General features: G+C 56.1%; 1 protein-coding gene across 1 annotated transcript in view; it reads right to left on the bottom strand.

The window, feature by feature from the left end:
- PEBP4 (phosphatidylethanolamine binding protein 4) overlaps window positions 1-21,927 on the bottom strand; it is a 102,964-nt gene extending 81,037 nt beyond the window's left edge. Inside the window, exons 1-2 of the mRNA XM_054398644.1 lie at window positions 21,791-21,927; window positions 15,998-16,130 (exon numbers count right to left, since the gene is read on the bottom strand). Coding sequence (XP_054254619.1) covers window positions 15,998-16,130; window positions 21,791-21,927 — 270 coding nt within the window. The remainder of the gene's footprint in view (window positions 1-15,997; window positions 16,131-21,790) is intronic.
- Between the last annotated feature and the right edge of the window lie 577 nt (window positions 21,928-22,504).

Raw genomic sequence — 22,504 nt, 5'->3', positions numbered from 1 at the left:
GAAGCCTGGCCCCTGCTCTACACCCTCCTGCCCACCCACCCACGCTGCATTTCATCTGGAGAAGCCCAGGCAGGCCCTGGGGCTGGCAGGAGACACAAGAAGTGTGACACCTCCCCTCGGGGCTCATTGATCTGCCATCGACCACGCTCCTGACTCTCACTTTGAAACCCCAGATGGACTTTGGCATCTGGCTCTGGGTTTTTTGGGGTTTTTTGTTTTGTTTTTTTTTTTTGTGGGGGCAGCACTTCCTAAAGGGCTCCTCAAGAAAAGCAAAGGAGGGAGTTGAGATGGGAGGGGGAGGGGGGAGAGGAGGAGGTCAGAGCTTTGCAGGCTTTCACCTAATGTCACCCCAGCTGAGCTCTTGAACCCCCAGTGCCTGACACAGCACAGGCAGCACTCAGAGCATCCCAGGAAAATCCCAAAGTGAGGCAGGACACCACAAATGAGACTATTCTGTACAAATTCAGCTGCTTCCACAACACAGCTTGGCTTTGCAATGGAAAAAAAAAAAAAAACCACTCTTGTTTCTTTATGACAGACCCCCCCCCCCGACCTGTGCATCCCTGGAGCTTAGAATCACAGAATGGTAGAGGTTGAAGGGACCTCTGGAGAGCATCTAATCCAAGCCCCCTGCCAAGGAAGGGTCACCAAGGGCAGGTCACACAGGAACACAGTCAGGCAGGTTGGGAATGTCTCCAGAGATGGTGGTTCCAGCACCTCCCTGGGCAGCCTGTTCCAAGCCATGACCATTCTTGCAGCAAAGAAATTTTTCCTCATTTCCACCCTAACCCTCCCCTGGTGCAACTTGAGGCCGTCTCCTCTCATTCTGCCACCTGACACTAGGGAGAAGAGCCCAACCCTCACCTGGCTTCAACCTCCTTCCAGAGACTTGTGGAGAGCAATGAGCTCTCCCCTCAGCCTCCTCTTCTCCAGCCTGAACACCCCCAGCTCCCTCAGCTGCTCCTCCCCAGCCCTGTTCTCCAGACCCTTCCCCAGCTTCCTTGCCCTTCTCTGGACACACTCCAGCCCCTCAGTGTCCTTCCTGGAGTGAGGGGCTCAAAACTGAGCTGTCTGCTGGGATCCTGTAGAGCTCCCAGCACCACCCAGCTTCAGCCACCAAGGTGCCCAGTGACAGCTGGGACTTGCCCGTACACTAAACCAGCATCACCCAGACAAAAATTCCTCACTCCTTGGCCACTGCACCCTTGTGTGCTCCCTGGGATGTGCATGCTGGGCCCCTACAGAACATCCCAGCTCCAGTTTTAACACAGAACTGGCACAGGTTGCCCAGGGAGGTTGTGGATGCCCCCTCCCTGGAGGTGTTCAAGGCCAGGCTGGATGAGGTCTTGAGCAACCTGGGCTGGTGGGAGGGGTCCCTGCCCATGGCAGGGGGGTTGGCACTGGATGATTCCCAAGGTCCCTTCCAACCTAAACCTCTGAATCTGTGATGTTTAGATGCACAAACACCTGTTCAGGTGGCACAGAGTCCTAGAGCCATGGAGTGGTTTGGGTGGGATTGGGATTGGACTGGGTGAGCTTTGGGGGTCTCTGCCACCCCACCCCATTCTGTGAGGACATAGCCTAAAACTACAGGTGCTACAGGCTGGGGACAGAGTGGCTGAGAGCAGCCAGGCAGAGAGGGACCTGGGGGTGCTGGTTGGCAGCAGCTGAACAGGAGCCAGCAGTGTGCCCAGGGGGCCAAGAGAGCCAATGGCTTCCTGGCCTGGATCAGGAATGGTGTGGGCAGCAGGAGCAGGGAATTCATCCTGCCCTGTGCTCAGCACTGGTTAGACCACACCTTGGTTCCTGTGTCCAGGTCTGGGCTCCTCAGTTTAAGAAGGACATTGAGAGACTGCAAGGTGTCCAGAGAAGGGCAACAAGGCTGGGGAGGGGTCTGGGGCACAGCCCTGTGAGGAGAGGCTGAGGGAGCTGGGGGTGTTCAGCCTGGAGGAGAGGAGGCTCAGGGCAGACCTCATTGCTGTCTGCAACTACCTGAAGGGAGGTTGTAGCCAGGTGGGGGTTGGGCTCTGCTCCCAGGCAACCAGGGAAAGAACAAGAGGACACAGTCTCAAGCTGTGCCAGGGGAAGTTTAGGCTGGAGGTGAGGAGAAAGTTCTTCAGAGAAAGAGTAATTGGTCCTTGGGATGTGCTGCCCAGGGAGTCCCCATCCCTGGAAGTGTTCAAAAATGGCTTGGATGTGACACTTGGGGCCATGGTTGAGTTAGTCATGAGGTGCTGGGTGATAGGTTGGGCTGGATGATCTCTGAGGTCTTTCCCAACATTGTTGGTGATTCTGTGATTCTACCACAGCATCCCAGACCGTGGCAGGAGGGGGCTGGAACTGGATGATCTTGAAGTTCTTTTCCAACCCCACCTCATTCTGTGTGTCTCTCTCTCTCTGTCTCTGATGGGAGCACACATCTGTGAGAAGCAAGACAATTATCTCGGGGAGTTCCGTGGGGATGGAGAGAAGTTTTAATTACCAAACCTTTTCATCCTCCCCCACATGCACACAGCCACAGCCACACACCAGAAAAAAAAAAAAAAAAAAAAAAAAAGTGTATTTTCTGGCATGTTTATTTAATAATAAAACTATGATAAAATTATATGTTGGCAGAATAAGCTCCTTGGGGGGGGGGGAGGAGGAGAGGTGGAGGGGTGTAAAGTACAAGATGAGCTGAAGCCTCTTTTGTCACCAGAGCTGAAAATGTTAGCTCCTTTGATCTCCCTGGCTCCCCCAAACAGCTCTAGGAGCAGGCAGCATGCATCCAGCAGCATGGGGAGGTGGTGGTGGGAGGTGGGTTGGGGAAGGGTGGCTCCCCCCCCGCCCCCAGCCCCCCTGCTCCCCGCTCACGCAGGGCGCCGCGGATTGACAGCAGCTCCTCCACGCGTCCCCAGCTCCTGATTTCCCCAAAGAGAAGGGCAAGCACGAAGCCAGCTCGGCCTTAATCACCATGGACAGGGCTAAAGGGTGGCCCTGTCACCCATCAGGATCGTTTAGAGCTTGGGCAGTACCCAAGTCCCATGGGGGAAGCCCCTCCGAGCTCCGTGCTCATATCAGTCTTGATTTCGTTTGGACCTTCGCACCCCTGTCGGGTCGGTGCAGGCAGGCTGGATGATAACACAGCCTGATGCCTCCCAGCCCCTGGCACCAGGAGGTGGCAGCTGCCAGGGCCACAGGAGCAAGCTCCTGCTCCAAACCTGGCTGTTAACAGCAAAACAGCAGCAGCTAGGTGCTGGTGGGGGCCACCAAGGTGTAGGTTATTCGCTTCCTGACGTACAGGCAGGAGGAGGCTGAGGTTTCCCCCAACCCTTCATGTCCTCACAGAATGGGTTGGGATGGAAGAGACCTTCCAAGCTCATCCAATCCAATCCAACCCCTCTGCAGTCAGCAGGGGCATCCTCATCTAGAGCAGGTTACTCAGAGCCCCATCCAGCCTGACCTGGAACATCTCCGGGGGTGGGGCTGCAACCTGCTCCAGAGTTCCACCACCTCCTCCAGAGTTCCACCAACTCCACCAGACTTCCATCAACTCCTCCAGAGTTCCACCAACTCCACCAGACTTCCATCAACTCCTCCAGAGTTCCACCACCTCCTCCAGAGTCCAACTCCACCAGAGTTCCACCACCTCCTCCAGAGTTCCACCAACTCCACCAGAGTTCCACCACCTCCTCCAGAGTTCCACCAACTCCTCCAGAGTTCCACCAACTCCTCCAGAGTTCCACCACCTCCTCCAGAGTCCCACCAACTCCTCCAGAGTCCCACCAACTCCACCAGACTTCCACCAACTCCTCCAGAGTCCCACCAACTCCTCCAGAGTCCCACCAACTCCACCAGACTTCCACCAACTCCTCCAGAGTCCCACCAACTCCTCCAGAGTTCCACCAACTCCTCCAGAGTCCCACCACCTCCTCCAGAGTCCCACCAACTCCTCCAGAGTCCCACCACCTCCTCCAGAGTCCCACCAACTCCTCCAGAGTTCCACCACCTCCTCCAGAGTTCCACCAACTCCACCAGAGTTCCACCAACTCCTCCAGAGTTCCACCACCTCCTCCAGAGTTCCACCACCTCCAACCACTCTGCTGCCTCAGTTTCCTCAGCTCCACTAAGGAAATCACTGCCCTGACACTTCCACCACCCTCACTGCAAAGAACTTCTTCCCAATGTCCAACCTGGATCTGCTCTGCTCTAGTTCCATAGAATGCAATCATAGAATGGTTGGGGTTGGAAAGGACCTCTGGAGATCATTGAATCCAGCCCAAAACTGGTTCCAAACCATCAGCCCTCATCCTACCACTACAAAACCCTTCTCAAAGCTTCTTCCCCAGCCTTCCTCTAGGGCTGGAGAGCCTCCCCTGTGGGGACAGGCTGGGAGAGTTGGGGCTGTTCAGCCTGGAGAAGAGAAGGCTCTGAGGAGACCTTAGAGCAGCCTTCCAGTACCTGAAAGGAGCTCCAGGAGAGCTGGGGAGGGATTCTGGACAAGGGCTGGGAGTGACAGGATGAGGACAATGGCTTTGAGCTGGGAGAGGGCAGACTGAGACTGGAGATGGGGAAGAAATTCTTTCCAACCTAGGACACCAGCAGCACATCCCTCCCTGTGCCCTCAGGAGCACCTGGGGCTCTCCAAGCAGATCTTTCACAGCTAGCAACTGGGTCAGGGCAAAACTGAAGGGCTGGGATCCAGGTAGGCAGGATTCCTGTGCTCCCCAGCTGGCATCCATTGGATCAAACTGCTGGAGTGGGTCCCGAGGAGGCCACCAAGATGAGCAGAGAGCTGGGGAACCTCTTCTGTGGGGACAGGCTGGGAGAGTTGGGGCTGTTTAGCCTGGAGAAGGCTGCAGGGAGACCTTAGAGCAGCCTTCCAGGACCTGAAAGGGGCTCCAGGAGAGCTGGGGAGGGACTTTGGACAAGGGCTGGGAGTGCCAGGATGAGAGACAATGGCTTTGAACTGGGAGAGGGGAGATTGAGAGTGGAGATGAGGAAGAAATTCTGGAGAGTGAGGGTGGGGAGACACTGGAACAGGTTGCCCAGGGAGGCCTCACCCCTGGAGGTGTTCAAGACCAGCTTGGATGAGGCCTTGAGCAACCTGGGCTGGTGGGAGGTGTCCCTGCCCATGGCAGGGGGGTTTGGAACTAGAGTTGAACTTTGAGCTCCCTTCCAACCCAACCCATTCCCTGATTCTCCCTCAGTCCTGAACCCTCCAGCAGGAAATTTTTCTCCCCTCTACCACCACCACCACCACCACCACCACCTTCCTCCTCAGGGGGAGGGAGGGAGTGGGTGGGTGGGTGGAGGGAAAAAAAAAAAAAACCAAAACAAAAAAAGAAACAACACCCCAAAAACCCCAACAAGGAATTCACAACCAACCTGCTAATGAGTCTTTGTGCAACTTGTGCCTCCTTACCTCTAATTTTGCAGCCTGTTGGGATTTGAGCTCTGTGGACAGCCTCCCATTTGCCTGGGAATTACAGGCTGAGAGGCTGTTCTCTCCTATTATTGTGCTGTCAATCTCCTATTAGCACATTATAATATGCTACACTGACTGCATCTGTTCCTGATATCACAAGTCCTAATTGTCATTTGTTGAATCACTTTGTCTTTAAGATGATTGTTAAGCAATTATTTCATCCAAAGCAGCTTAAAACTTTGATTACTGGATAGTGTTTACAGGGATCAAAAGTGGGAAAGCAGCAGCTGCTTCCCAGCAGTGGGAGCTGGAAGGGAAGGAGGAGGCTGCCCCTGGATGCCGATGCAGGAGGGCAGGGTTGGAGGACCTGGAGGTGTTCACCACCTCCAAATCTCAACCTTCTGGCCTGGAGGGAAAAAAGAAATGTTATTTGTCCAGGGTGGTTAAAGGTCCAGTGAAAAGTGTAGGTAATGAGGCAGATGGGAAGTGACATCTCTGCCAGGATTGCTCATGGAAGGAGGATCTCATCACAGCTGGCACCAGCTGGCCCTCAACCGTGCCCTCCGGTGGGGCAAGGACCTGGTGTGGAACAGCACAGAAGCACAGAGTGGTAGGGGGTTGGAAAGGAGCTCTGGAGCTCAGCCAGGCCAACCCCCCCTGCTCCAGCAGGGCACCCACAGCAGCTTGCCCAGGAGCACAATGCCCAGGGGGGGTTGGAAGCTCTCCACACAAGGACACTCCACAACCTCTCTGGGCAGCCTGCTCCAGCCCTCCAGCACCCTCACAACAAACAACTTTCTCCTCCTCTTCACATGGAACCTCCTGGGTGCCAGTCTGTGCCCCTTGTGCTGTCCCTGGGCACCAGTGAGCAGAGCCTGGCCCCAGCCTCTTGCCCCCCACAGCTCCTTTAGCTCTTGCTGAGCATTGCTCAGCTCCCCTCTGGGGCTGCTCTTCTGCAGGCTCTCAGCCCCAGGGCTCTCAGCCTTTGCTCCTCCCAGAGCTGCTCCAGGCCCCTCAGCAGCTTCCCAGCCTGTCCTGGACTCTCTCCAGCAGTCCCAGAGCTCAGAACTGGACCAAATCCTCCAGCTGTGACCCCACTGGGGCAGAGTAGAGGGAGAGGAGAACCTCCCTTGCCCTGCTGGCCACACTCCTCTTGATGCTCCTCCAGATGTCATTCATTTGCCTTCTGGGCCAGCAGGGCACAGCTGTCCCCCTCTGGTCCCCTCTGGTGTGGATCCATCCCCTGCACTTCCCCAGCCCTTTCCATCAAGGATGCTCTCCTGGGAAGGTCTCCAAGAGCCATGGACAGCAAAGCAGAGCTTTGCTCAGAGCTGCAGGAGAGGGACTTCAGCCCAGCCCAGCCCTTCCACTCCAACCTCCTCTGAAGCAGAAGCACTCACAGCACCCCAGCCCCTGCCTGGCAGCAGGTCAGCAGAGGACAAGGCTGCTCCAGCTCCAAAGAGCCTCCAGCAGAGATTTTTCTGCTTTAACACCCCACACTCAAGCCCTCCAAGAGGTGTTCTGGTAGCTCCCAGACCTCTGACCAAACCCTTTGGCTGGGAAATTGCTGCAGAAGCCCAGGGCTGGTCCCAGGCACCGAGGAGCCACTGGGCTGGCAGCCCTCTGAAGTCAGAGATGCTGCTGTGTCACAGGGCATGGGAACCCAAACCAGCACCAGCTCCAGCAGGGCAGGAGGGAGGGATTCCTCACCAGGGGCTTGGGCTAATCCCCAGAATCTCCAGCTGACAGCAGCAGGAAGGAATGTTGAGCCATTGTCTTTTTTTTCTTTTCTTTTTTTTTTTTTTTTATTATTATTATTATTTTTAAGCAGCCCAGACAGGATTGAGAGGAGAAGGGGGGGAGGGGGGGGGAAAGAAAAAACCAACAACCCAAGAAAAACCAAACCACCCCAGGCTGGTGGCTCCTCCACCCCAGACAGTTCCACGAGCCAAGGAGGATACACAAACTGTCAGGAATCTTCTGCTCCAAACCATCTTCTTTAACAAGCCTGGAATTCAACCTGAGTGCTATCAGAAGCTCCTTCTTCCAGCCAGCTGGAAGTCACTGCCTGCCACACAAAGCAGGACACAGCCCAGGCAGGAGATGGAGCTGCTCTGGCAAATTTCATGGTGGGAGGTGGGGAGGGGGGGGGGGGTGGAAATTTTGCACCCCCACCACAACCTCTCTCCTCCTTTTGTTAGGAGCTGCTGATGGATTTCCTCATGCAGCTTCCATTCCTCAGATTACGAGCCCCACAGCCTGGAGCACAGAAACCTTTTTAAATCAGGGGTTTGTGTTTTGTTCACACCAAAACAAGGGGGACTCAGGGCCAAGGTTGGGCTAGAGCCAGCCAAGTGGGCTCTGTGGTGGACTCCAGGCACAACCCAAGCTCCTGGGAGATGCTCCTTCTCCTGCCCTTCACCCCAGGCATGGTTGTGCTCCCTGGTGCCATGGAGCCAGGGATTGGGGGGGGGGGGGGGTGGGGGGGGGGGTGGAATACTGCAACAGGTTGCCCAGGGAGGTGGTGGAGGCTCCATCCATGGAGATATTCAAGGTGAGGCTCTACAGGGCAACCTGTCTGGTTGGGGATGTCCCTGTTGACTGCAGAGGGGTTGGACTGGGTGACTTTTGGAGGTCTCTTCCAACCCAGACCATTCCATGATTCCATGGCATCACCTCAGCAGCCAGTTTAGGCTGGAGAGGGGAAGGCTGAGAGGGGATCTGGTCAAGGTCTATAAATATCTGAGGGGTGGGTGTCAAGAAGAAGAGGCCAGGCTCCTGTCAGTGGTGTCCTGTGGTAGGCCAAGGGGCAATGGACACAAACTGGAGCCCAGGAGGTTCCACCTCAACATGAAGAAAAAAATCTTTACTATGAGGGTGCTGGAGGCCTGGAGCAGAGTGGATCCCAGGATCACACAGGCTCACAGGATGTTAGGGGTTGGAAGGGACCTCTGCTCCTGCCAGAGCAGGAGCAGAGAATCCAGCACAGGTCACACAGGAACACATCCAGATGGATCTTGCAAGTCTCCAGACAAGGAGACTCCACAACCTCTCTGGGAAGCCTGCTCCAGGGCTCTGGGAGCCTCCCAGTGCAGAAGTTCCTCCTCCTGCTGAGCTGCAACCTCCTGTGCTGGAGGTTCCATCCATTGCCTCTTGTCCTATCACAGGGGGACTGCCCAGAGAGGCTGTGGAGTCTCCTCTGGAGACTTTCATGACCCATCTGAATGTGTTCCTGTGTGACCTGCCCTGATTGGATGTGAGGAAGAAATTCTTCCCCAGGAGGGTGGGGAGAGACTGGCACAGGCTGCCCAGGGAGGTGGTGGAAGCCTCATCCCTGGAGGTTTTTGCAGCCAGGCTGGAGGTGGCTGTGAGCAACCTGCTGTGGTGTGAGGTGTCCCTGCCCATGGCAGGGGGGTTGGGACTGGCTGAGCCTTCAGCTCCCTTCCAGCCCTGCCAATTCTCTGATTCTATGATGGTGATGGAGATGTGGTTTGGGACTCACCTTCTCAGCCTGGGGGTACCACACACGGGGGGTTGCTCCACTCCAGGTCCCTTCCAACCCTAACACTTCTCTGATTCTATGAAAAACCTACAGCAAGCCATCAGAGCCCAGCAAGGAAACCCCCAGCAGGAGGAGCAGGTAGAAGGTGGCACCGGCCCGGCCCCGTGGCAGGCAAATTGCTTTTTAACAAGCAGACAACCTCCAGGGAGAGCATCTCCCATATGTTTCTATAAAGTGCAGAGAGATGTTTTCCCAAGGCCTCCAAATGAAGTTCCCATCGATTCCATCTCCCAGCCCTTCATCTGTTTTGCTGTCTTGCCCCCACCAGCAGTAATCAAAGCCCAATCAGGGAGCGAGGTCCGGGGGCTAATGCGCTCCATACATCACAGAGGGGCCATGGGCTCCCCACGATCTATCACCTTCTGCTGGGATTGCTTAGCTGCAAGAATTTAGCAGCTTGCCCCCAAATTGAGGCAAGGGCCAATTTTCTTTTCCAATTTATTTTTTGGTTGAGCAAAGCAATATCAGAGGCAGGAGGTGGAGGATGTGTTTCTCCTCCGGCCAGATGTTCGCCGCTCCTCCTGCTGCCTCCTTGGCGTGGGGGGCAGGGGGGGAGAAGGAAAGGGGAGGGTGGAAGAAGTTCCTCCGATGGGGTTGTGCTGCCAGATCCCTCTGCTGGGAGGCCAGGTTGAGAGATTTGGGGGTGTTGAGCCTGGAGAGGAGGAGTTTCCAAGGGAGACCTTCTGGTGGCCTTTCAGGACTTGAAGAAAGATGAGGATGGAATCTGGAGCAGGGTTGTTGGGATAGGACACGGGGTGGGGGGGGGATGGTTTGAACTGAAAGAGGGAGGCTCAGGCTAGGTGGAAGGAGGAAATGCTTTGTGTCCAGGATGGTGAGACCCTGGCCCAGGCTGGCTGCCCAGGGAGGTGGGAGCTGCCCCATCCCTGGCAGCACTGCAGGTCAGGTTGTCTGGGGCTCTGAGCAACCTGCTCTGGTTGGGGATGTCCCTGCTGGCTGCAGTAGGGTTGGACTGGATGAGCCTTGAAGGTCCCTTCCCACCCAAACCACTCCATGGTTCTGTGACTCTGTGACACTTGAACAGCTGTTTGGTGTTTGTGCATCCAAACATCACAGATTCAGGGAAAGGTTTAGGTTGGAAAGGACCTTAAAGCTCATCCAGCTCCAACCCCCTGCCACGGGCAGGGACACCTCCCACCAGCCCAGGTTGCTCAAGACCTCATCCAGCCTGGCCTTGAGCACCTCCAGGGAGGGGACATCCACAACCTCCCTGGGCAACCTGTGCCAGGGTCTCCCCACCCTCACTGGCAAGATTTTCCTCCTCATCTCCAGGCTCAGTCTCCTCTCTTCAAGTTTCCATGCCCTCTCCTCTTCTCCCTACAAAGACTTTCCCTCTACAAACACATTGATGTTGCCTTCACCAAGGAGCATCAAGGAGCAGCTTCATGGAAGAGAAGGCTCCCAGGAGACCTTCTTGTGGCCTTCCAGGATCTGAAGGGGCCTAAAAGAAAGCTGGGGAGGGACTTTTGAGGGTGTCAGGGAGTGACAGGACTAGGGGGGATGGAGCAAAGTAGAAATGGGGAGATTCAGATTGGATGTGAGGAAGAAATCCTTCCCCAGGAGGGTGGTGAGAGACTGGCAGAGGTTGCCCAGGGAGGTGGTGGAAGCCTCATCCCTGGAGGTTTTTGCAGCCAGGCTGGAGGTGGCTGTGAGCAACCTGCTGTGGTGTGAGGTGTCCCTGCCCATGGCAGGGGGGTTGGAACTGGCTGAGCCTTGAGCTCCCTTCCAACCCTGACAAATCTCTGATTCTATGAGGTTGCAAGCAGAGACCTTGGGCACCAGCAGGGTGAGCTGTAGCCCCCACCAGCCTCATGAGCAGTATCTGGAACAAGGATGGGAAACGTCCCCCCCTCCCTCCTGAGAAAAACTGATAAACATTCCTGGAGATAAACAAACACTCTGCATCAGGCTTTTTTGGGTGGTTGTTTTTCTTGAAGAGACAAAGTGTTCCACAGCAAGCAGACACTTCCTACACAACTTTTCATACCCAAACCCTGAGGTTCTCTGCCATGGATGATGACAGAAAAAGCATCACCAACCCAACCCATCCCTCCCTGCTCCAACCCAACCCATCCCTCCCTGCTCCAGCCATCAGCTCACCATGGTGAGCAGGGCCAGAGAAGGGCAAGGGGAAGGGTCTGGAGAGCAGGGCTGGGGAGGAGCAGCTGAGGGATCTGGGGGTGCTGAGCCTGGAGAAGAGGAAGCTGAGGGGAGACCTTCTGGCTCTCTGCAGCTCCCTCAAAGGAGGTTGGAACGGGGTGGGGTTGGTCTCTATTCCCTGGTGTCAGGTATTAGAATGAGATGGAAATGGCCTCAAGTTGCACCAGAGAAGGTTTAGGTTGGACATTAGAAGAAACTTCTTCCCTGAAAGGGTTCCCAAAGCCTGGAACAAGCGAAGTTAGGGAACTGGTGGAGTCCCCCTTCCCAGGAGGTGGCCCAGACCCCTGTGGCCATGGCACTTGGGGACTGGGTTTAGTGGCCATGGTGGTGTTGGGTTGCTGGTTGGACTGGATGCTCCTGAAGGCCTTTTCCAACCCAAAGGATTCTGTGATTCTCTGCTGAGCACCCACTGTGCTGAGAAGCATCACCTACAGATGGAGATCGCTTCCCAACGTCAGGTTTCACTTGGGAATTCAAATAAATCCTAAGAATTCCAAGTTTCCTGACCTTGGAAATCCAACCACAGACCATAAACCAAACCTCCCTGTGCACACCTCAGCCCCAGCACACCCCTGAGGGGGGATTTTTTTTGGGGGGGATAGCCAAAAGATTATCCCAAAGAATCCTTCCAGGTTGAAGGGGAAGGAGAAGAGAGATTCCTCAGGAGAAAGCCTGAAGCAGTTCAGCACCAAACCCTGCGACCAGTTTAAGGCCACCCCGAAACCACCCCGAAACCACCCCGAAATCCAACCCCGGCTTGGCAGCCTGCAGAAGCTGGAAGGCTGCAGGGAGCTGGGGAAGTGTTTCTGGTGAAGCCCAGGAGCAGAGAGAGAAATGCAAAGGCAGGGAGAAGCAGCAGGGACCGTGTCCTCAGATGCCACCTCAAGCTCAAGATGTGCCGAGTTGGCTCGGAAGCGAACGGTGCCAACCGCGCCAGGGGAGCGGAGCCATCAGCCAGCCCCGGTGCCAGCAGGAGCTGGGCACCCTCTGCCACAGACTCCCTCTGGGTGCCCATCACCCAGTGCCACAGCTGCCCTCCCACCCCTGAAACAAACATCCACAGCCAGCTCCCCAGCCCAGTTTGGGAAGCTTCCCTGATTTTTAGGTTGGCAAAGGCACAACCTCCATCCCTCCCAGTGCAGCCAGATTGGGGTCTGGCTCTGCCAGTCCCCTGAATCCACAGCACTGGGCAGGGCAGCCCCCACCAAGCAGCCCCCACCAAGCAGCCCCCACAGCCAAACCCTTCTCCCTGCCTTTTTTTTTTTTTTTTTTTTTTTTTTTTCCCCTTTCTTTCTTTTGCTTCCTAGGAATGAAATAGAGGAAGAGCAAAACTGCCTCCACGGCTGGGAGGTTTAGAGCTCCTGGAAAGCAGCAGAGCGGCGCTGGATGATTTCATGTCCAGCAGCTTCTGCCAGGCAGGATGAGAGGTTTTGGAAGAATCCAGCATCTTTGAGGGAAAAGTTGAGCTCCAACCTTGTGAGCCACAGGAGGAAGAGACTTTCCAGAAGGCAGTGAAGGAGCCAGGAAAGCAGATTCTTAACACCTCAAGGTAAAGCCAAGAGGCACCAGAGCTGAGCTTCTCCCTTAGAGGCAACTGAAGCACCCAAGGTTGGAGCTGGTGATGGAGACACATAGGATAGAGTGGTTTGGGTTGGAAAAGCTCTCTAAGGTCAAGTCCAGCCAGCAGCCCATCACCACCATGGCCACCAAACCATGTCCCCACGTGCCATGGCCACAGGTTTCTGGAACACCTCCAGGCATGGGGACTCCACCACCTCCCTGGGCAGCCTGTGCCAATCCCTGACCACTCTTGCAAAGAAATTTTTCCTCCTATCCAACCTAAACCAAAGATCCCACTGGGAACAAGGTGATGCCACCATATCCTCCAACTCTCAGATTCACAGATTGCTTTGGGTTGGAAGGGATCCTCAAGGGTCATCTTGTCCCACCCCCTGCAGGCAGCAGGGACACCTCCAGCCAGAGCTGGCTGCCTAGGGCCACATCAAGTCTGACCTTGAATGTCTCCAGGTATGGAGCCTCAACCACTTCCTTGGGCAACCTGTTCCAGTGTCTCCCCACCCTCATTGTGCAGAACTTCCTCCTGATGTCCAAGCTAAATCTCCCCTGCTCCAGTTTCAAACCATTGCCCCTAATATAATTTAATTAACTCTTTTTTTCCCCCTTAAACAGAGCAGATTCTTGCCACCAGGCATTCCACTTGCAATCTTTTCCTTCCATTTACATAATTTTACACTGAAAACTCAACCAAAGTCTGCTCAAGGACCAAACCAGACCTGAAAATTAAAAACCCTCTCAAAATAAAAAGAAAATCCCCTAAAAAGGGACCAGAAAAAGAAGCAAAACACAGCAGAACCCCACCATAAACGCTTGGTCTCCAAACTGGGCAGCTCGTAGTGGGATAGTGGGGGAGGGGATGGGTGCAGGATGTGCCCCTGCAAAGCCAGCAGAGAGCTGCACAGCACCGCACTGCTCCTCTCCCTCCTCCCCTTTGCCCGGAGCGCAGCGCACAGGAAGGGACCAAGCGGCTCCCAGCTGATCGCGAAGTTCAATGCTGCCACCTGGTGGTCACGTCTGGTAACAGCAACTCCAAACCTGACTTTAGCTGCCGCGGGGTGCGGGGGGCTGAGACGAGCCTGGGTCACCCCAGAAGCGGTTACCCCCATCCCAACCCCGCAGCTCATCGCGTTAATTAACCCAGTTTATCCCAGTAGCTACTTGGCACACTTGGACTGGTACCAGCCAGGGAAAGAAACAACCGGGCTGGGAAGTGGGGGAGGGAGTAAGGTGGGATGGGGAGGGGGGGTGTTGAAGTTTTCAAGGAAATGGTAAAGAAAATAAATCTGTGCCCAAAGTTTTGCTGCAAAGTAGCCGGGAAGAAACGTCCCCGATCTCCCACAGCCCCCCCCCCCCCCAAAAAAAAAAAAAAAAGGGAAAGGGGGGAAATAAATAGGGGTACATTTTTCCCTCCCCTACCCCCCCCCCAAAAAAAGGGAGGAGAGCAAAAAAGGGTCCCCAAAAAAGGGGAATCAAAAAAAAAAATGAAATGGGGGAAAAATGGGGGTCCCTCCCCCCCCCCAAAAAGGGGAGGAGAACAAAAAGGGTCCCCAAAAAAGGGGATTCCAAAAAAAAAATGGAATGGGGGAAAAATAGGGGTTCCTCCCCCCCCCCCCAAGAAAGAGGAAGAGAACAAAAAAGGGTCCCCAAAAAAAAGGAATGGACAGAAAAAGGAGGCCTTCCCAAAAAGGGAGAAAAAAGGGGGATCCTTCCCTCAAAAGGGGAGGAAAACCAAAAAGGTTCCAGCCTTCCCAAAACAAAGGGGGGAAAGGGTAAACCCAAGGTCTCACCCCAAAATGAAAGGGGGGGACAACAGGGTCCCCAAAAAACAAGGAGGAAGAAACAGGGGTGCCCCCCAAAAAAATGAGGTGAGGCAAGAAAAGGGTCTCAAAGGGGCTCCAAAATGGAGAAGAAGGACCCCAAAAGAGAGAAAGAACCAAAAAAGGGCACAGTGGAGGATAATTAAACACACATACACCAAAAACAAAAATAAAAGGAAAAGAGGTCCCAAAGCACCCCAAAAATCTCAATAAACACTACAGAAGGCCAGGGTGTACCAGAAAGACCTTTCCCAGCTCAGCCTCCAACCAATCCCTGACTCCACTGGGAAGCAAAGCTCAGGAGGTCACCCTGGCCTCAGCTCAAAGCCCAAACACACAACCTGAGGAGCTCCTGGGGCTTTGCTGCAGGACAGGGACAGGGAGCCACAGGTGGCGTGAGGTGAGCAGCTCCCAGGCCACCCCCAGCAGCCAGAGTGGAGCTCCTGCTGGCCCTGCCTGCCCCAGCTGCTGGTCAGGGTGGCTCAAAGTACAAGCACACAAACACATGGAACAATCATTTCCCAAGAGAATTCCTTCCCTGGGACCCAGGGGATCTGTGTGGTGCAGCAGACATGCTGGAGGGAAGGGATCCATCCAGAGGGACCTGGGCAAGCTGCAGAGGTGAGCCCAAGCCAGCCTCAGGAGGTTCAACAAGACCAAGGGCAAGGTCCTGCAGCTGGGTGGAGGCAATCCCAAGCACAAATCCAGGCTGGGCAGGGACTGGCTGGAGAGCAGCCCTGAGGAGAGGGACTTGGGGGTGCTGGGGGAGGAGAAGCTCAGCAGGAGCCAGCAGTGAGCACTTGCAGCCCAGAGAGCCAAGCAGAGCCTGGGCTGCAGCAGGAGAAGTGTGGCCAGCAGGGCCAGGGAGGGGATTCTCCCTCTCTGCTCAGCTCTGCTGAGACCACACCTGGAGCTCTGCATCCAGTTCTGGAGCCTCTGTTCCAAGAGGGATCTGGAGGTGCTGGAAGGTGTCCAGAGAAGGGCCATGAGGATGAGCAGAGGGCTGGAGCTGCTCTGCTATGAGGACAGACTGAGAGAGTTGGGGTTGTGCAGTGTGGAGAGGAGAAGGCTCCCAGGAGACCTTCTTGTGGCCTTGCAGGATCTGAAGGGGGCTCCAAGAAAGCTGGGGAGGGACTTTTGAGGGTGTCAGGGAGGGATAGGACTGGGGGAAATGGAGCAAAACTAGAAGTGGGGAGATTCAGATTGGATGTGTGGAAGAAATTCTTCCCCAGGAGGGTGGTGAGAGACTGGCAGAGGTTGCCCAGGGAGGTGGTGGAAGCCTCATCCCTGGAGGTGTTTGCAGCCAGGCTGGAGGTGGCTGTGAGCAACCTGCTGTGGTGTGAGGTGTCCCTGCCCATGGCAGGGGGGTTGGAACTGGCTGAGCCTTGAGCTCCCTTCCAGCCCTGACAGCTCTCTCATTCTGTGATGGTGATGCAGATGTGGTCTGGGACTCACCTTCTCCGCCCGGGGGTACCTCACTCGGGGGGTGCTCCACTCCCTGCTGATCTGCCTCCTGTACTGGTGGCACTGGGGGATGTAGGTGCAGCCCACATCACCCAGCTCGGGGTAGATCATTTCTAAATCACCCCTGGGGGAGAGAAGAACAGGAATCATGGAATGCCAGGTTGGAAGGAACTTCAAGGATCATCTGGTCCAACCTTGAGGGTGAGACCCACACAGCACTGGACTTGGTGCTGCTTCCCAGGTTGGCTTGAGCTGTGGGCACCATGTGGGGTAGGAGATACAGGATCCAACCTGCTGCCACCAAAGGTGCTGGGTAGCCTGTGCACCAAGATAAGCATCTTCCCATGTTCTGGTGCCACCAAGGGGTCTCCTCCCTCTCCCAAGCATCAGCAGGACTCCAAACATCAATTTTTGCCTCATGTTCATAGATTCAAAGCATGGGTTGGGTTGGAAGGGACCTTAAAGATCATCCATTCCCAACCCCCCCCCCCTGCCATGGGCAGGAACACCTCCCACCAGCCCAGCTTGCTCAAGACCTCATCCAAAGCTGGCCTGGAACACCTCCAGGGAGGGGACAGCCACAACCTCCCTGGGCAGCCTGCTCCATAGGCTTTAAAACTCATGGTCCACAACGGTTCATCTAAAGCTTGGAAAGCAAAGATCAACCTCCTCCTCCTCCTCCTCACTGGCTTTGGTCAAGGCCACCTGAACTCCGAGCTCCATCTCCCACATGTGATATGAAAGCAGGGACAAAACTCCTCTGCATTCTGGGCACCAACAGCTCAGCTCTCCCTGGCACCAACCTCTACACCAAGCACTTCCCCCTTTGGCATTACCTCACAGAGCCAGGGGCCACCAGCCCAAGCCACCCCAGCCCATGGATAGCAAGCCTCAAGGCCATGAGGAAGTTCAGCTGCCACCAAGAGGACCCCCAAAATCCTGCATCACCAGAGGGTGCTGAGCAAACCACCCATGTAGGGCTGGGACGAAGAGGGCTGAGGGTTCAGAGCTTCTACTCATGGTTTGTGGGAGGAAGCTGAGGCCAAGTGAAGTCTCTGCTTGCCTTCAGAAGTGCAGTTGCTCATATCTGGGGTGTTTTGGGTAACCAAGGAGCAGCAGAAAGGATGTTTGTGATGCAGAAGCTCCCAGTGACGTGGGATAGTGAGAACCTCCCAGAGCCAAGGAGCAGGTGGAGTCCATCTCCAGCCACCCACAGGCAGCTGGAGTCGAAGCCAAGGGCCTTCAGCATCAAAATACTTGATAAAGGGATGAGGAGGGGAGCTGGAGGCCCCAGCTGGCACAGCAGCAAACTGCCTGCTCCAGGAGAAGCTCCCCACGAGCTTCCTCCTCACCCAATCCCACATCTCAAGCAGTGTGATGAGCTTTGAGGTCTGTGGCATGAGCTGTTCTGGGCCTTTCCTCCCCCCAAGCAGCCTCTTTCCTCCCCCCAGAGCAGCCTCTTTCCTCCCCCAAATCAGCCTCTTTCCTCCCCCCAAATCAGCCTCTTTCCTCCCCCCAAATCAGCCTCTTTCCTCCCCCCCAAATCAGCCTCTTTCTCCCCCAATCAGCCTCTTTCCTCCCCCAGAGCAGCCTCTTTCCTCCCCCCCAAATCAGCCTCTTTCCTCCCCCCAAATCAGCCTCTTTCCTCCCCCCAAGCAGCCTCTTTCCTCCCCCCAAATCAGCCTCTTTCCTCCCCCCAAAGCAGCCTCTTTCCTCCCCCCAAATCAGCCTCTTTCCCTCCCCCCAAATCAGCCTCTTTCCTCCCCCCAATCAGCCTCTTTCCTCCCCCCCAAGCAGCCTCTTTCCTCCCCTCCCCCCTCAGCCTCTTCCTCCCCCAAATCAGCCTCTTTCCTCCCCCCAGAGCAGCCTCTTTCCTCCCCCCAAATCAGCCTCTTTCCTCCCCCCAAATCAGCCTCTTTCCTCCCCCCAAAGCAGCCTCTTTCCTCCCCCCAGAGCAGCCTCTTTCCTCCCCCCAAATCAGCCTCTTTCCTCCCCCCAAATCAGCCTCTTTCCTCCCCCCAGAGCAGCCTCTTTCCTCCCCCCAAATCAGCCTCTTTCCTCCCCCCAGAGCAGCCTCTTTCCTCCCCCCCAAATCAGCCTCTTTCCTCCCCCCAAATCAGCCTCTTTCCTCCCCCCAGAGCAGCCTCTTTCCTCCCCCAAATCAGCCTCTTTCCTCCCCCAAATCAGCCTCTTTCCTCTCCCCCAAATCAGCCTCTTTCCTCCCCCAAATCAGCCTCTTTCCTCCCCCCAAATCAGCCTCTTTCCTCCCCCCAAATCAGCCTCTTTCCTCCCCCAAATCAGCCTCTTTCCTCCCCCCAAATCAGCCTCTTTCCTCCCCCCAGAGCAGCCTCTTTCCTCCCCCAAATCAGCCTCTTTCCTCCCCCAAATCAGCCTCTTTCCTCCCCCAAATCAGCCTCTTTCCTCCCCCCAAATCAGCCTCTTTCCTCCCCCAAATCAGCCTCTTTCCTCCCCCCAAATCAGCCTCTTTCCTCCCCCCAGAGCAGCCTCTTTCCTCCCCCCCAAAGCAGCCTCTTTCCTCCCCCCCAAATCAGCCTCTTTCCTCCCCCCAAATCAGCCTCTTTCCTCCCCCCAAATCAGCCTCTTTCCTCCCCCCAGAGCAGCCTCTTTCCTCCCCCCCAAGCAGCCTCTTTCCTCCCCCCCAAATCAGCCTCTTTCCTCCCCCCAAATCAGCCTCTTTCCTCTCCCCCAAATCAGCCTCTTTCCTCCCCCAAATCAGCCTCTTTCCTCCCCCCAAATCAGCCTCTTTCCTCTCCCCCAAATCAGCCTCTTTCCTCCCCCCCAAGCAGCCTCTTTCCTCCCCCCCAAATCAGCCTCTTTCCTCTCCCCCAAATCAGCCTCTTTCCTCCCCCCAAATCAGCCTCTTTCCTCTCCCCCAAATCAGCCTCTTTCCTCTCCCCCAAATCAGCCTCTTTCCTCCCCCCCAAGCAGCCTCTTTCCTCCCCCAAATCAGCCTCTTTCCTCCCCCCCAAATCAGCCTCTTTCCTCCCCCCAGAGCAGCCTCTTTCCTCCCCCAAATCAGCCTCTTTCCTCCCCCCAGAGCAGACTCTTTCCTCCCCAAAATCAGCCTCTTTCCTCCCCCCAAATCAGCCTCTTTCCTCCCCCAAATCAGCCTCTTTCCTCCCCCCAGATCAGCCTCTTTCCTCCCCCAAATCAGCCTCTTTCCTCCCCCCCAAGCAGCCTCTTTCCTCCCCCAAATCAGCCTCTTTCCTCTCCCCCAAATCAGCCTCTTTCCTCCCCCAAATCAGCCTCTTTCCTCCCCCCAGAGCAGCCTCTTTCCTCCACCAAATCAGCCTCTTTCCTCCCCCCCAAATCAGCCTCTTTCCTCCCCCAAATCAGCCTCTTTCCTCCCCCCAGAGCAGCCTCTTTCCTCTCCCCCAAATCAGCCTCTTTCCTCCCCCCAATCAGCCTCTTTCCTCCCCCCAGAGCAGCCTCTTTCCTCCCCCCCAAATCAGCCTCTTTCCTCCCCCAAATCAGCCTCTTTCCTCCCCCCCAAATCAGCCTCTTTCCTCCCCCCAGAGCAGCCTCTTTCCTCCCCCCCAAATCAGCCTCTTTCCTCCCCCCAAGCAGCCTCTTTCCTCCCCCCCAAATCAGCCTCTTTCCTCTCCCCCAAATCAGCCTCTTTCCTCCCCCAAGCAGCCTCTTTCCTCCCCCCCAAATCAGCCTCTTTCCTCCCCCCCAAATCAGCCTCTTTCCTCTCCCCCAAATCAGCCTCTTTCCTCCCCCCAAGCAGCCTCTTTCCTCCCCCCAGAGCAGCCTCTTTCCTCCCCCAAATCAGCCTCTTTCCTCTCCCCCAAATCAGCCTCTTTCCTCCCCCAAATCAGCCTCTTTCCTCCTCCCCAAATCAGCCTCTTTCCTCTCCCCCAAATCAGCCTCTTTCCTCCCCCCAAGCAGCCTCTTTCCTCCCCCCCAAATCAGCCTCTTTCCTCCCCCCCAAATCAGCCTCTTTCCTCTCCCCCAAATCAGCCTCTTTCCTCCCCCCAAGCAGCCTCTTTCCTCCCCCCCAAATCAGCCTCTTTCCTCCCCCCAAGCAGCCTCTTTCCTCCCCCCAAATCAGCCTCTTTCCTCTCCCCCAAATCAGCCTCTTTCCTCCCCCCAGAGCAGCCTCTTTCCTCCCCCCCAAATCAGCCTCTTTCCTCCCCCCAAGCAGCCTCTTTCCTCCCCCCCAAATCAGCCTCTTTCCTCTCCCCCAAATCAGCCTCTTTCCTCTCCCCCAAATCAGCCTCTTTCCTCCCCCCAGAGCAGCCTCTTTCCTCTCCCCCAAATCAGCCTCTTTCCTCTCCCCCAAATCAGCCTCTTTCCTCCCCCCCAAATCAGCCTCTTTCCTCCCCCCCAAATCAGCCTCTTTCCTCCCCCCAAGCAGCCTCTTTCCTCCTCCCCAAATCAGCCTCTTTCCTCTCCCCCAAATCAGCCTCTTTCCTCTCCCCCAAATCAGCCTCTTTCCTCCCCCCAGAGCAGCCTCTTTCCTCCCCCCCAAATCAGCCTCTTTCCTCTCCCCCAAATCAGCCTCTTTCCTCCCCCCAGAGCAGCCTCTTTCCTCCCCCCCAAATCAGCCTCTTTCCTCCCCCCCAAATCAGCCTCTTTCCTCCCCCCAAGCAGCCTCTTTCCTCCTCCCCAAATCAGCCTCTTTCCTCTCCCCCAAATCAGCCTCTTTCCTCCCCCCAAATCAGCCTCTTTCCTCCCCCCAAATCAGCCTCTTTCCTCTCCCCCAAATCAGCCTCTTTCCTCCCCCCAGAGCAGCCTCTTTCCTCCCCCCCAAATCAGCCTCTTTCCTCCCCCCCAAATCAGCCTCTTTCCTCTCCCCCAAATCAGCCTCTTTCCTCCCCCCAAGCAGCCTCTTTCCTCTCCCCCAAATCAGCCTCTTTCCTCCCCCCAAGCAGCCTCTTTCCTCCCCCCCAAATCAGCCTCTTTCCTCCCCCCCAAATCAGCCTCTTTCCTCCCCCCAAATCAGCCTCTTTCCTCCCCCCAAATCAGCCTCTTTCCTCTCCCCCAAATCAGCCTCTTTCCTCTCCCCCAAATCAGCCTCTTTCCTCCTCCCCAAATCAGCCTCTTTCCTCTCCCCCAAATCAGCCTCTTTCCTCCTCCCCAAATCAGCCTCTTTCCTCCCCCCAAGCAGCCTCTTTCCTCCCCCCCAAATCAGCCTCTTTCCTCCCCCCAGAGCAGCCTCTTTCCTCCCCCCCAAATCAGCCTCTTTCCTCCCCCCCAAATCAGCCTCTTTCCTCTCCCCCAAATCAGCCTCTTTCCTCCCCCCAAGCAGCCTCTTTCCTCCCCCCCAAATCAGCCTCTTTCCCTCCCCCCAAATCAGCCTCTTTCCTCCCCCCCAAATCAGCCTCTTTCCTCCCCCCCAAATCAGCCTCTTTCCTCCTCCCCAAATCAGCCTCTTTCCTCTCCCCCAAATCAGCCTCTTTCCTCCCCCCCAAATCAGCCTCTTTCCTCCCCCCCAAATCAGCCTCTTTCCTCCAAAACTTCCTGCAGCAAAGTCATCTCTGATGCTTCAAAACCCTCTGCACAATGGACCAAGGAGCAACCCAAGGTGAGCAAGAGACACAAAGATCTCAGCTTGCATCAAGCAAGGACCTCATGGTGCAGCAGGCACTGCCCTGCTTCTCTCTGGCCCAGATTCCAGGTAAAAGGAAGAAAGCCACCAATGTTTGTAGCCCTGGCAATGGGGACACTGGAAGGGACTGGCCCAGGAGGTGACAGGGAAGGGCAGCACATGACTGGGCTGGTGGGGTGCAGAGGAGAGACAACCAAGGGGTCACTCACCTGCAGAACTTGCTGTCCGTGCTGCTGAGGGGCTGGGAGAGGCAGGGCTGAGGTGGTTTGTCCTGCCAGGGGGCCTGGGCACCATGGGCAGTGGTGCTGAGCAGGCTGGCAGCCAGCAACACAGCCAGGAGCTTCATCCTGCCCTGCAGGGAGCAAGGGATGGAGAGGGTCAGTCCCAGCCCCATTAGCAGCCACAGCATCCTCAGCACCATGCTCCAGCTCAGCCCCCAGCAGAGAGCAGCTGCAGGCACTGCAGCTGAGGATGGAGCACATCCATCCTCACACAGCCACTTCCACCACTCCCACACCAGCATGGCAAGAAGTTCACTGTGCCTTCTGCTGCTCCATGCCAGCACACCCCAACCCACCCCACCCCACCCCCCCCCCAGCAAGAACCTGCAGCTTAGAGGCCCTGTTCCTGCCCACCTCTGAGAAAGGCCACCCAGGAGGGGTGCAGGGATGACCTCAAAAGCAGGCAGGCCAGCCCAGAGGTGGGCACCTCCCTGGTGACCACTGCCATGCCACACTCCCAGCTCCAGGCAGCACCAAGAGGGCACAGAGTCCCTGGCACCAGGTGTTGGCCCTGCTGCTCTCCCCAGGAGATGGAAAACTGGGATCATGCTCTAACCAAAGCCCATTCCTGAGGGATGGGTGACCAACCCCCAACACACTGACTGCAGGCAGAGCACCTCCTGATGGAACAACACAAGGGTG

The sequence above is a fragment of the Indicator indicator genome, unplaced genomic scaffold, assembly GCF_027791375.1.
Source record: "Indicator indicator isolate 239-I01 unplaced genomic scaffold, UM_Iind_1.1 iindUn_scaffold_71, whole genome shotgun sequence".
Lineage (NCBI taxonomy): Eukaryota > Metazoa > Chordata > Aves > Piciformes > Indicatoridae > Indicator > Indicator indicator.
Note: the sequence above shows the minus strand (reverse complement) of the source record. Positions and strands in the feature narration are given on the sequence as shown.